The 15463-nt window shown below is 38.3% G+C and overlaps 1 protein-coding gene across 1 annotated transcript in view; it reads left to right on the forward strand.

Annotated features, from left to right (window-relative positions):
- The first annotated feature begins 389 nt into the window (after positions 1-389).
- ZNRF2 (zinc and ring finger 2) overlaps positions 390-15463 on the forward strand; it is an 83855-nt gene continuing 68781 nt past the window's right edge. Inside the window, exon 1 of the mRNA XM_079151156.1 lies at positions 390-992. Coding sequence (XP_079007282.1) covers positions 530-992 — 463 coding nt within the window. The 5' untranslated portion in view covers positions 390-529. The remainder of the gene's footprint in view (positions 993-15463) is intronic.

The raw sequence follows: 15463 nt of genomic DNA on the forward strand, positions 1-15463 counted from the left end.
TAATAACAGCTGGGTGGCGGGGGGAGGAGGGAAGGTGGCCCCGGCGGAGTCTGGGCGGGCGCCTCCCACTCACCCGCGAGCCGCCGTGGGAGCTGGAGGATGGCGGCTGTAGCGGCGACCGCCCGGGAGGAGGCGGTGCCGAGGCCGGGGGCGCAGAGCGCGGCGGCAGAGAGCGGCAGCTGCCCGTCGTGGCGCACCAGAACCGAAACCAGCGGCCACCGCACCGCCACCTGAACCATCCCCTCCGCCGGATCCAGCGAGCGGCGCCCTACGCGGCCGAACCAGGCCCTCCTCTCTCTCACCTCGCCTCCTGCACCCAGTCAGGTCGCCGGCCTCGCCAGCCGTCCCGAGGAGAAAAGCGCGCCGCGCGCCGAACGCCCCTCGGGGCGCCGGGCGGCGGCCCTGGACGTGCGGGGGACCCTGTGGGCCGGTCGCGGCTCCTCGGCCCTGCCCTCTCGCTCCTGCGTTCGCTCCCGCCCTCCCGGCGCTCGGGGCGCTGCGCGCGGGCCCGGCCCGGGGCAGGGCGGACATGGGCGCCAAGCAGAGCGGCCCGGCCGCCGCTAACGGCCGTACCCGCGCGTATTCGGGCTCGGATCTACCTTCCAGCAGCAGCGGAGGGGCCAATGGAACCGCGGGCAGCGGCGGTGGGACTCGGGCGGCGGCTGCGGGCAGGTTTCCGGCTCAGGTGCCCAGCGCACATCAGCCCAGCGCCTCGGGCGGCGCCGCGGCGGCCTCGGCAGCCCCAGCAGCCCCGCGTAGCCGCTCCCTCGGCGGGGCCGTGGGGAGCGTGGCGTCGGGGGCCCGCGCCGCGCAGTCCTCCTTCAGCATCCCCAATAGCAGCAGCGGTCCGTACGGCTCGCAAGACTCGGTGCACAGCAGCCCCGAGGACGGCGGCGGCGGCGGCAGAGACCGGCCGGCGGGCGGGGGCCCTGGCGGGCCGCGCCTGGTGATCGGCTCCCTCCCAGCTCACCTCTCGCCGCACATGTTTGGAGGTACGTCCCCTTCCCCGCGCAAGGCGCCCTGCCCTCTGGTCTGCCTCGCGCAGCGGCACGTGGGTCGCGGCCGCCGGTTATTTTTACCCTTCTCCTTTTCTCCTTCAGCCGGGGCGCTCGGGGCTCGACCCCGGCCCTTCCCGGCCCCCTCCTGGGGAGAGAGTTGTACTTAACCCCTGCTATGCCGCTGCTGCTCTGACGCCTGGTTTCTATTTTTAAACATCATGAGGACCCTTCCCTGGGTGGCAGCGGCCCCTCAGTAGGGAGACCAAACCCCCCCCCCCGCCGGTCCCCCAGTGAGGCGAATGGAGCAAGTATTGTTTTAAAACAAACTGACGAAACAGACCTCGTGGTTGTGGCTTTTAATACCAGGAAGTCAGGAGGAGACCCGCTGCTAAATGTAGTTCTGTCTGGGGACCGAGTGGTGAGCAGCCAAAAGTCGAGGGCCTCAAATGAGTATTTGAAAAAGAAGGAAGTTATCTTCATTGGACCGACTTTTAGTAAAATCGGAATCCTTAAGTCTCTAAATGGCCTCACCTAGCACGTATACGTTAATTGGATGCATGAGTTAACTGAAAGTGTTTTTTTTTTTTTTTTTTAACCCTAGTAAATTGCTGCTTTACATATGGTTAATGTCCTGCCTAATTTAGAAATTTAAATAATCGTAAACAGTTTCTTAAGGATAGCATTTGAAAATTATCACAACTTTGTCTACAAGGGGCAGTAATTGGCGAGGTTCTTTGGAAGAGCAGTACTGACTACTGTTAAGGAAAAGTCATTTGGGAAAAATTAAAAAAAAAGGAAAACGTGCTTACGGAAGAAAGGATGCCCTTCATCTGGGGAAAGTGATTCTGCCTCTTTGTTTTATGCTGAATCAAGACCACCCTTCCTCCTCCTTTATGAAAAGAAAGAGACATACAGAAGATAAGCATTCCCATATAATTGCATAATGTACCTGATACAGCTGAGCACAGAAGAGCAGGGAAAACACTATCCTCTCCATTTTTTTATGACCTTTTTACTCATGTGTTTATAAATGTAATTACTTTGAGTAGAAAGTTGGTGAAATAGAATATTCAGTAAGAAAATACACTTGTTTCGGTATTCTGTTAGCATTCACACTAGAATAAGTTAAAAATAAGGATGTCATGTTTAGTTTTCCCACCTTTTTATTACCGCTTTCCACTTTAATATGGAACGACACTTGGCCTTTGCTAACTCACTTTAATTACTTGTTTATGGTAATGTTTGCTGTGTAAATGAAAATATCAGTTGTTTCCCAAAATTGGGCTATCTTTAAAATCTTGTTTTTGAGAAAAAGAATTTAGTGGTGTCCTTGATTACAAATAACAGTTGAAGGTGCTGTAAAGCAGTTTCTAGAGAATTGGAAATAAGGGCTATTACTGATTTTTAAAAAAATTTCTTTTTAAAATAAAAATTTTCATTTAGCAATGTTGATCATCAAAAGGTAAGTATGTAAGAGGAAATAGGAGAGGTTTTGTAAAATTAATGATTAATATTTCATATACTGATGACTTTTTCATTTTTTAAGGGCTTATAATTAATTCTCTTTGACAAAAATATATTTGTATGGGTTTATTTTGTTTAAGTAAATACATTCAGACCAGTGCAGACAGTTGACACCCATGCTTTTAATTCATAGTAAATTAGCAAGTTGCTGGAATTTGGAGGTAAAGTATTTATTTTTTTTTAAATCTGGATTGTTAGATTTGTGCACCTACAGTTCTTCTGGTGTATTTGGGTTTGGAAGACGGGGCCTGGTAGCAGGGTAGTGTAAGGAACTTTGGGTAGTCTTTCCCAATCAGGTCTCTGTAGAGAATTGAAAACTACTGTCTATCCATTGTGTGCAATGAATAACTCCCCCCTCTCCCCGCCCCCATTGTATTCAGAATGATTCTAGTTATATATCATTCTTGGGACTTTTGAGGAAACAATCAATTTTCTGTGTGTTACTGATTCACATGAGAAACCTCAGTTGAGAAAGACTGGAAGGAGACCAGAAGATACCCATTCTTAAAGGAAAAGATCAGAACAGTGCCATGATTTTAAATTCTTGAGACAGATGGAATAGATTGATGTAAAAACCCATCTTTCAGTTGCATTGTCTTAGCTTTTTGTTTATGTATCAGTGGATGGTATGAGGGAAACAGTAGATGCATGTTTCTCATCATTTTGAGACTTAGGGAGGTACATGATTAACCTTATGATTTAAAAAATTCAACTTGATTATACTTTACAATGACTTAATTTTTTTATGTATTATAATATTATGTCCTTTCAGTTACAGATAGTACAACCATTTGGGCATATGTAATGAACTCCATCTGAACATTGAGAAAAATAATATTTCTAAATTAATGAAAACTTCTTAACTGTAGTTGTGTAAAACTTGTTTTAATTGTATTAGTCTCATAAGCAAATATGAGGCTAATAAGATTCAAAATTATCTCTCTTATGGGCTATCTTATAGAAAATGGAAAACTAGTGTCACATTTTGTATATTTTTTTTTAAATCTTAGAAGTCTAGTAGCAAGTTCATTTGTTAATAGTTCTGTCATAATGAATTGCCAAATTGAACAAAGAGGTTTTCTGTTGTGTTTTATGTTTTGCTCTCCTTTGGACACATATTTTGTCTATATACTTTTATTTAATTATCTCTTTAGAGAACTGAAAGAGAGGTGCCTAATCCAGATATTTCAGTTTGCGGAAATTTTCTAGAATTGAGTTCTTAGACGTTAACTATGATTAGACTCTATATAGGAGTTTTTAAATGGAATAGTTTTTTCTTGTTTTTGTTATTCTTTTCAGACTGGTGAGATTAATGCTGTTAAGATGAACAGAAGCTATCTTGACTACTGCTAACATGGCCTGTCACTTTTGTTTTAAAACTGGTCTTGAAGGGCATAGTCTAATTTTTAAAAACCTTCGTGCAGTATCTTAGGATTTGTTCATTTTTATTTTATGTCTACTTTTTCCCCCCTACTAAGTCATGAATGTTCATAAAAACAGTTAGCATGGGTAGTAAAACAGCCTTCATTAATGCAGTGAGGTTGGGAAGATGAATGAGACTGTAAAAATATAACAGTCAGTGGAGATTATTTTCAGAAAAATTGTGTGGAATGCTGTCATGTGTCTGAGTCTGGAAGTGAGAATGTAAAGTGAATTAATTGAAGATAGTCAACCAGGAGTACAGTGTTGCTTTTGACTGACTATCTTGAGTTTGTTTGGGTGTGGTTTGCCTATGAGAGTTTCAGTAGTCTGATTGAAATTCAGGTGTCTCCTGTTATTTATGAAGCCTATTTCCTTATATCAAAGGAGTATGGATTATCTCTTAAAACCACATATATTAAGATCTGTATTTCTAGGAAAATTTACTTCATCTAATTTTTAACATGAATATGAGGTTTTATGGTGTAGATTATGTCTCTTAAATTATTGAATTGTTCTCAATTATTCTTAACAATATCAAGTGCCAAAATATTTGAATTTGGGATAGATAATATAATTAATCCGGTTTCTATTTCTGGACCTTCTTTTAGTCAGTTGAAGACATTATAGGGAGTGGCAGGAGAGGAATGAATACTTCTTCCTAAGAAAAATGATATTTCTAACGGCCACCCCTGCCAGTCTTGAAATGGAACTTCTGTGGTTAATGTTTCTCACTTGTAGTCTCATGTGTCTTTAAATATGTTGCATGCTAAGTGTGACCTCTGTCATGGAAGTTTCTGCTTTGGGAATTTTTTGGAACTACCTTGATTGCAAGGTGGAAGGCGGGCTGGAGGGAGGAGTGTTAATAGTTGTACAGGACCCCATCTGATCTTAGAGATGTATGCTGTAAGTACTGATAACTTGGATGCTTTATTGGTTGCTGTAATTTTTGATCTCCAGCAAGTCCCCTACTCTTCTTCAATTGTTTTGCTTGGCAACCAGTAAGTTTTTTATTTCTATATCCACTTTTTTTCATATTACTTACTCATGTTGAAAAGTAAATTACCTTAATGTTCTTACATACACCGGATATACTTAAAATTTGGTGTGTGTGTATATATATATATATATATATATTTAATTTATTTGTTTTTGTGGTGCTGGGGATTGAACCCAGGGCCTTGCGCTTGACAGGCAAGCACTCTTATCAACTCAGCTAAATCCCCCAAGCCCTAAATTTGGTATATTTTTAAAGGCTTATAGGAGAAGTGTAGGAACTACATTATGTAGCAAAATACTTTCTAAAATTTATCTTCTTACATAAATATTCCTAAGCACCATTGTTTAATTGAAATGTTAGTCTTTTAATTCTGCATGTGTTCAACTGGTTCCATCATTATGTGTTTAGAAATTGGAAAAAACATAACCCTTTTTCTGAATGAAGGGTTCACAAATGTCTTGAGTCCTAAATATATTTGTGTTCTATGATTTTTATTAACAACTTCCCACAGATTTAACTACTTAAAACAACACTTATTTCTCTTTCTATGGGTCAAGGATCTAGGCACAGTTTAGCCGAGTCCTCTGCAAGACTCCATTGGAAGTGTTGGCCAGGATTGCATTATCTGGAGATTGAGCTGGGGAAGAATCTGTCTTCAGATCGCCTCAGGTTGTTTGGCAGAATTGACTGTCTTGTGGTTAGGTTCTTGGCAGCTTGTCTTCAAAGCCATCTACTAGGAAGGTGGGCTAGTCTATATCTATGTCATCAGTGCACCCAGCCTTTACTGCAGGTTTCATTGGTTAAAAGTGAACTGTGGGTCACACTCAAGGGGTAGGGGTTTCACAAAGTTCTAAACATCAGAAAGTAGGAATCAAAAGTGGTTTCCCTAAAACATATGCCATGTTGATTATAGACTTAAGTTGTCCAGGTAAACATGTGGTGCCTTAACTTTTTAAAAAGCTCACTTTTTTTTTTCTTTACTTTTAAAAAGTTGTAATAATGCATATAGTAAGTGCTGTATTAGTAGACATCAAAGAGCCTCTTTTAGGGGCTGGGAATTGTAGGTTTCAAGGGTATAAACACGAGGCTTCTTCCTGCTCTTGCACAATGTTCCCTGGGATTTTTGAGGACCTTTGTGATTGTCATACAGTGTTACAAGTTCTGTAATAGGACTTTTAACAAAATATTTAATGAAGGATCCCTGTCCAGGCCATCGGGGAATGCTTCACAGAGGAAGGTAGCTCTTCCTTGTTTTGAAGGATTTAAAATTTTTATGGAAGAAAGGGACAACGGACTAAAGAAAAATATCCTCAAAAGACTGGGATTTTAATAGGGTATACTGAAAAGTTAAATACATCTGATCTGGTGGGTATGTGGAGGAATGATGAGCACATGAAGCTAGAGAATAAAAATTTGAGCTGCTGTTGAAATATTTTGCAGTTTTCCATTTGTTTTATTTAATGAAGTTTGAAAGCAAGGTAATATAATTAGGCCAGGGGGTACCATTGCAGTCATAGTTTACATGGATAGCAACTTTCTGTAGTGGTGGAGCGTGTTCAGCCTTTGAACTGTACACAACCTTGATCCAGATTGTTTTTTAGGAGAGAGGGGAATGTGGTAGCAGAAAAGTAAGCTAGAACTTTTGGAATTTAATTGGTGGGCTAGGCACCCTAGTACATGCCTGTAATTCGAGCTACTTGGGAGGCTAAGGTAGGAGAGTTATAAGTTTGAGGCCAGGTTGTACAACTTAGACCCTGTCTCAAAATGAATAAAAAGGCCTGGGGATGTAGCTCAGCTGTAGAGCCATTGGATTCAATCCCCAGTACTGCGAAAATAAAGAAAAGAAAATTAGCGGAAGATGCCTAAATTGAAATTATTTGTTAAGGGAAAAGAAAAATTGGATTTGATCAAGATTTGTGAGATAGAACTGATGGAATTGAGAATCTAGGTGCATAGTGACACATTTAACCAATATTAAAGATGGGAAGAACAGTTTTCAGAAATAATGAGTTCTGTTAAATTTGAGTGGCTATAGGATTTCCACCTGGATAGAAGCATCCTTCAGGAAGTTGGAAATAATGAGTCTTTGATTCAGGACATTACAAAAGAAATTGAGAAATCATCAATTTGCAGATTATAAGTGGATCTAAAAAGTAGATGATTACTAAGGGATGGATGTGTAAAGCAAGGATAGAATCTGAGGAGCAAGGATTTTATTAACATTCAGTGGAAAATGTCTTCTGAATTTCCTTGTGATTTCTTGGATCCATGGGCAATTTTTTGATAACATGTTCCTTTTACTTAATCAGTTTTTAATGTAACATTTTTTATAATGTGATTTTTAATGACCAGTATTCCAAAATTTACTCAAGAAATATTTAATAAGGCTTACTATGCTAGGCTATTCTAGGGATATAACAATGAAGAAATAAAACACGATTGTGCTTCCAAAGCCTTATATTCTACTTGGGGGCAGAAAAAACCAATACACATAGTGTGCCACCGGTTGTTTAATGCAATGGAATAAAATGGAGTGTGGAGGTGGATAGATTGTGGGGTAGACACTTGTCCATAGTTACTATTTTAAATAGGGTTTTATGGTTGACTTTACTGACAAGGTGACATTGAAGTAGGGGGAGCAAGCTATGAGGCTCTCTGGGGGGAAAGCGTATTCAGGCAGGTGATAGTAACTATAAAGGCCCTGAAGTATAAGTGTACCTCTATGTTCAGAGAACAGCTGTGAAACAGTGTATAGAGTCCAGAGGGCTGTAGAAGATGGGAGCAGAGTGGTGGTGATGGGAGTTGAGAGGGCAGAATCACAAAATGCCTTGTAACCATTGACCCATGGTTTTTGGCTTTTAATGAAGAGAACTTGGGGTTTGTTTTTTCTTGGTACCAGGGATTGAACCCAAGGGTACTTAACCACTGAGCCACATCCCCATCCCTTTTTTAAATTTATTTTAAAAATTTTGAGACCGGGTCTCACTAGGTTGCTTACAAAGTCTCACTAAGTTGCTGAGGCTGCTTCAAATCTGCTATCCTTCTGCCTCAGCCTCCCCACCCACTGAGATTATAGGTGTGTCACTGCACCTGACTAGGACTTGGGTTTTTAAAGGATTACTGTGGCTACTGTGTAAGAGTAGACTCTATAGAGTATAAGAGCAGTGAGGAGGCAGAAATCCAAGGAGAAGATTACAGTAAATCACCAGGAAAGTAGCACTGGAGTGGATAAGATGTGACCAGATTCTGGTTGTCTTGTCTTTTAAAGGTAGAGCCAATTTGAGATTTGAGAGAAAAAAGGATCAAGGATTTGTTTGGTTGTTCCTCTAGTTTGTTGGCAGCTTGGTACTCTTACTTACACAGTACATATACTATTGCCATTAACACACTGGTAATCAAATTTTTACATTTTTCTGGTTCTTAAAAATTTATCAGACATGGAGTATTGCTAGAACTAAAGATAAGCATTTGCTTAAGGCATTTTATCTTTATTACCAAATTACCCCCATAGAAAGGGCAACTTACAGCAGGGTATAATTTTTAGGACTAGGTGAATCTTTTTTTTTTTTTTTTTAACCCCATGAAAACTCAAGTAAGAATTTTTGCATTTATAAAAGAAAATTGATACTCTTTAAGTAATATCTTCCAGTCATATCATTCAGTGCTTTTTTTGAGAATAAAGAAATTCTGAGGGGGCTGGTGTTGTGGCTCAGTGGTAGCACATGAGGCCCTGGGTTCGATCCTCAGGACCATGTTAAAATAAATAAATAAATAAAGACATTGTGTTCGCCTACAACTTAAAAAAAAAAGTGTGTGTGTGTGTGTGTGTATATATATATATATATAAATAAGAAATTCAGTGTATCATAAACTAAGTGCCATCATTTGAATTTAATTTCTGAACATCTGATATATTCTAATTTTTGCTTGAATTGTGATTAGTATATAATAGTGCATTAATTTATCCTATTTGTGTACATATGAACTGAGGGGGCAGAACAACAAACTGTACGTATAACGTAATAGTTGTGTCACCTATTGAATGTAATTTATTTCAGAGATTCATCTCTTGGTTTGAACAATAAATTCTATATTGTTGATTTGTTTCATTAGTTCAACTTAACATTTTTTCCTATTTTGTAAAGTTAATTTTCATTCTCCCAGCTTCTTAATTTATTTCTCACTCTTTTTTTTTTAATGATTAAAAACATTTAAGGCTATAATTATCTCTTGGTATATACAGTCACTTTCCATAGCTTTGGATGCTTTGTATTTTCAGCGTCATACACATTTTTTCTTTAAAAAATAGCTGTGAGGAATCATTTTAACTATATGTTTTGATATTATCACTTGGAAGTTAAAGTATGGCTTTAACATTTTTAGGTGGTAAATTTATTGTGCCGATACTCTTGTTATTTCTAGTGTTAACTGGAGGTATTGTTTTGTGATCATAGAATCTTAAGACCTTTTGAGTTGTAAATGATGGAAACAACTCAAAAAAGCAAGTGGAAAAATGATATATTGTCTCTAATTATTGGAAAGAATCCTAGGTTGCTCACACAATAGAAGGAATAGGTGTAGGAACCAAGGCCCCTGGAGCCAAAATGTAGCAATTGTGTGTGTGTGTGTGTACACATGCACATAATTTGTGTAGATGCCCCAATCACATTTTTCTTTTCTTTAGTTTTATCCTGTTCTGTTGAATATAGGCCTTTTAAACTGGTGGCCTGGAGGCTCATCTTTACTTCTAACCCTTTGTGATCTTGGAGGCTTAAAGGGAGGGGATTATTTCTACCTTTATCAGAAGGACTCTGATTAGCTCATGGTCAGGAGGACCTTGTGCTTTACTCTGATGGTATATTTCCTTCCCAACTTCCTAGATTTTGCAAAAAGAATTTAAACTTTTAGTTTTTGTTATTTTTTAATGTGTTTTCTAACGAGATTCTCTCTTGAATATTTGAATTCAGCTTTACAGCATATTTACTGAGCCAGACATGTGATAAAAACTTTGTACATACTGAATATTTTCAAAGTGTATTTAATAATATTGTATATTTATGTTAATTTTTTAAATGGTTGCTTTTGAATTTGTGTGTTGTCCTTGCCAGAGGCCATGCTCTCTTCCCTGGGTCATTTCAATTTTAGTATGTGCTGCCTAAGCAAGCACTTACTATGTTCTTAAACAAGGTTGTTGATCACCAACGTTATTGCCACATTTAAATCATGTGGAAAACATTGCTCCTGAAAGAAGCAGTGGTCTCTGTTTGTGTTACTATATGTAAATGGAATTTTTGAATCAAAGAAAAAAAGTATAATGTGGGTTATACAAGTGGGAACAATCATAAAATTGCCTTAGGAATAAAATTATGCTGTGTTTAGAGCCTTTTTATAACCATTTGGACTTGCTGCAAAGTATTCTTAGATTATTTCAAATTTGTTTTGTGAGTGTTTGGAGATGGTTAAGATTATTGGTAAGAAGATAAAGCAGGTCAGTCTTTTTGTCAAGTATGTGCTGCTGCTTCAGGACAGAATCTGAAAGGCTTAACTTTTAAAATTTATTTTTATTTTTTTATTTGAAGCCAGGGTCTCCCACATGCTGGGCAAGCACTCTACCACTGAGCTACACCCCATCCTAAACTCCATCTCTTTATAGTTATTGTATGATGTAGCCACATCTCCGGTAATATAGGTAACATGACATTTAATAATGCAGTTATTCATTGCTCTGCTGGTGCCTTTGAATCTTCCAGTCTGAGGTCTTGATTTGGGATTCTTTAGATTCCCTATTACAGTATTTCTTCAAAAACAGCACCTCCAGTAGCTGGGAGTGGTGGCACATGCTCGTAATCCCAGCAACTCGGGAGGCTGAGGCAGGAGGATTACAAGTTCCCAGCAACTTGACAAGGCCCTAAGCAACTCAGTGAGACTCTGTCTCAACATAAAAAATTAAAAGGACTAGGGATGTGGCTCAGGTTGAGTGCCCCTGGACTCAATTCCTGGTAACAACAAAGCTAGCACTTTCAAAAGGCTCAGTTCCTTAATAACTCTCCTTGTCCACTCTTCCTCCGTGTGACCATATACAGAATTTTTAGGGGGATTGTCGTTTGTTTCTTTAAAAACCAAAACTAATGTCTTCATAAATATTGAACTAATACCATTGCTTTTATGTAGTAATTCATGGATTAGGAAAGTTATTTCACAAAAACTGTCTCCTTTAAGTCTCATAAGAAGTAAGGAGGGTAGACAAATTTCCTTAAATTATTTGGAGATGAGACTTAGAAATTAGATGTTCTACTTAACAGTTAAAGTGTTTAAATGTTATTTATTCTGTATAACATAGAGAATCTAATTAACTTCCTTTTAGTAATTCAGAGTCCTGTTCACAATTGGCTGCTTTTCTTCCCCTACACAATCTTTGTGTTTTAAAATTTTCATTTAGTTTCTTGAAAGATTGTTTAATTTTACAGCCCTCCCTTGGTAGCATAACTCTTCTCTCAAGTTTGTTCATATACATTAGATCCTCTCTGAATTTCATCTTGTTAAAGTCTCTTCTGGGGCCTTCTGACCTCCCCATTCTGAATTGGTCCAGGAGAGTCCATTTGCCTTTTATGTTCCATCTTCTGATACCTTGTTGTCTTGTCTTTTCTTTCTTGATATTCTCCATTGTTTTGGGTGGAACACAATCTTCTATGTCCTACTGAGAAAGAAAATTACTTTACTTGTGTAAAGTAAAAATTTTTTGAGACTTCATTGTTTTAAAATATTTATCTTCTCCCCGTCCCTGAGGAATGAACCTAGGGCCTCACACATACTAAGCAAATGCTCTGTCACAGCTACACCTTTGACCCTTTTTATTTCGAGACAGGGTCTTGCTAAATTGCCCAGACTGGCCTTAAATTTGTGATTCTCCTGCCTCAGCCTCCCACTTAGCTGGAATTATAGGCATGTGCCTTCATTCCTGGCCCACCCTCACTCTTGATTACTGCTTTGGCTTGACATGGAGTTCTTGGTTGAAAATTATTTTCTTTCAGAATTTTAGATTTGTTATCGTTGAGTACATGGATGTCACTCTGGTTGTTGATCCTTTGTATGAACCACTCCCCCCACCTTCCCCAGACTTTCAGCTTCTTTTCCCTACAGTTATAAATTTTTGTTATTATGTATCTTGGAAGGAATTTGTTATTAGTGCAGATATTTGTTAGGCTCTTTTAGTTGTAAAATTTTGTCTTTCATTTTGGACTGTTTAAAAATATTGTGTGTGTGTTTCACCATTTTTTAAGGTATTGAATACCTAGTATCCTTTGCTTTTTCTTTTTTTTTGATTTTTTCCCCCCTAGGTCTCTGCTTTTTTTTTTTTTTTTTTTTTTTGTTCTTTTTTGGAAGGATTTTTTTTTTTTCAGTATTATAATACTTAAGTTGGTTTTCATTTCTGTAATTTTTATGTTCTGATTTTAATGTTTTTTATTTCCATGAACTTCCTTTTTATTGTGTTTTTCTTTTCATACATTTTCTTTTTTCCCCTTTTTAAAATTGGTGCATTATAGTTGTACGTATGATGGAATTTGTTCTTACATGTTTGTAATGCACACAGTATAACAATGTCATTTGGCCAGTGTCACTACCCAGCACTTCCCCCCTCACTCGGTGTCTTCTACCCCCTGATCTCTTACTTCTACTGATCCCCTTTGATTTTCATGAGATCCCAGACTTCTCCCACCTTTCTTTTCCTTTTTCCTCGCTATCTTCTGCATATGACAGAAAACATGACTGTTGACCTTCTGAGTTTGGCTTATTTCACTTAAACATAATGTTCTCACATTCTATCTACTTTCTTGCAAATGCCAATTTCATTTTCCTTTATGATTGAATAAAACTCCATTGTGTACATACACATTTTATTTATTTATCTGTAGATGGATACCTAGGCTAGTTCCATAGTTTGACTACTGTGAATTGTGCTTCTATAAACATGGGTATGCATATATTACTATGATATGATGACTAATTCTTTAGGATAAACACCAAGGAGTGGTGTAGCTCTGTCATACGGTGTTTCCATACCTAGTCTTGAGGTGCTCCATACTGATTTCCAGAGTGGTTGTACTAACTTACAGTACCACCAAGAATGTAACAGTGTTCCTTTTTCTCTGCATCCTCTCCAGGATTTATTATTCGTATTCTTTTTATTTTTTATTTTTTTAGTTGTCAGTGGACATTTATTTAACTAATTTATTTATATGTATTGCTGAGGATTGAACCCAGGACCTCACACATGCCAGGCAAGTGCTCTACCACTGAGCTACAACTCCAGCCCCTATTATTTGTAATCTTGATGACTAGCATTCTGACTGGTATGAGATAAAATCTCATTTAAGTTTTGATTTACATTTCCCTAATTGTTAATTATGTTGAACTTTTTTATACTTTTGTTGGCCATTTGTATTGTTTTGGGAAGTGTCTGTTTAATTAATTTGCCCATTTATTTATTTATTTTTTTTTTTGGTGTTTGAGTTTTTATATATATTCTGGATATTAATTCTCTGTCAGAAAAGTAGCTAGCAAAGATTTTTTTTTTCCCATTCTGTAGTTTCTCTCCACATTTCTAATAGTTTCCTTTGCTGTGCAGAAGTTTTTAATTTCATGGTGTCCCATTTATTAACTTTTGGCATTATTTCCTGAGCTTTAAGGATCCCATATATTCCATTTTTGTTTTTTGAGAACATCTTTTTCTGAGACTATCATGTGTATTTTTGCATGTTTTTATATATATACATATATGTATATGTGCTTATGTGTATGCTTTTTTCCTATTTACTTAGTTTCTTCCCAGTTATTTTCTCTGTTTGCCTTCAGTTTTTTGTTTTCTTTAAGTGTTTGGTGATCTTTGGCTGATTACTGATACTTTAAAGTAGGGTACTTAAAAACTGATTGGAAGCTCTCTCTGTAGATCTGTCTGGGCCCTTTTCTTAAGAAAATTGCCTTTTCTCTTGATCATATTTCCATATCACCATCCCAAGAAGTCTATTTTCATTTCACATGCTAACCACACTTCGGGGGTCTCCAGGCCACCTGCATGGCTGCACACTTGACTACAAATTTTGGGAGTTCATGACTCCTCAGGTTTGAAAATTTACTACGGTGGCTTACAAAACTCAGGAAAATACTGTACTCATAGTTACATTTTTATTATAAAAGATATAGATGAGGACCAACCAAAGTGAAGAGACAATAGTGCGAGTTTTGGGGGAAATTCTAAACATAGAGCTTCCTTTCCTTATGGAATCAGGTTATGGTTTCCTCCTGGGCATATCTGCCCCTCCAAGCCTAGGTGTCCAGACTTTTAATTTTTCATTTGGATTTTTCATTATATAGGCAGGGTTAATTGAAAATTTGGGGAGGGGGAAGAAAAGAAGTTCAGTGGATTAAACAAAAGGTAATGAAGGAAAGGGAGTGAGGATAGGAAACAGAAAGGTAGTGGAATAAATCTGACAATTTTCCTGTGTACATATATGAATATACCACAGTGAATTCCGTCATCATGTACATCCACAAGAGTGGGGCCCTAATAGAATAAGATATATTCCATGCTTGTATAATTACATCAAGATAAATCGTCATGTATAACTAAAAAGGAAATAAATAAATTCAAATCCCCTTGGACAGAGAGAGAGGGAGAGGGATACAGAGAGAAAGAATGAATGAATGAATTTGCCAATCGACTGAAAATCTCTTAGTTCACCTCTGTGTAGATTGGGCCGACTCAAAACCCCAACCCTCGTATCACATAGCTCTTCTTTCTGGTGACTAGCTTTCATTCTGAATCATGTCTTTAGCGTTAAGTCAGATGTCATACAAAGGACTCAATGAGTAATGCCTGTCACTTGGGTAAGTTCAGGTGTTCTAAAGCTCTGTGCCAGAAACTCAGGGGAAAGACCAAATTCTTTATTATACAGCAGATACCTAGATTTTTTTAGTTCAGTGGAACACATACTTTAATTTTTAATAGATATGAACCATCCTCCCCAAAGGCCTATTATTCATTTTTGTACTTATTAGTTATACATGACAATAGAATATATTTTGACATTATACATACATGGAGTATAACTGCCCATTCTTGTGGTTGTACATGATGTGGAGTTTTACTGGTTGTGTATTCATATATGAACATAGGAAAGTTATGTCTGATTCATTCTATTGTCTTTCTTATTCCCATTCTCCCTAGCCTTCACTACCCTTTGTCTAATCCTGTGAACTTCTATACCTACCCCACCCCCACCCCATTTATTGTGAGCTAACATCCGATGTTAGACCATTCAATTTTTGGTGTTTTGGGATTGGATTATTTCAGTTAGTATGATAGTCTGCAGTTCCATTCATTTATCAGCAAATGGCATAATTTCATTCTTTTTTATGGCTGAGGAATATACCATTGTGTATATCTACCACATTTTCTTTATTTCTGTACCTGTTGAAGGGTACCTAAGTTGGTTCCATAGCTTAGCTATTGTGAATTGAGCTG

Source organism: Sciurus vulgaris, assembly GCF_902686455.1.
Source record: "Sciurus vulgaris genome assembly, chromosome: 8".
Taxonomy (NCBI): domain Eukaryota; kingdom Metazoa; phylum Chordata; class Mammalia; order Rodentia; family Sciuridae; genus Sciurus; species Sciurus vulgaris.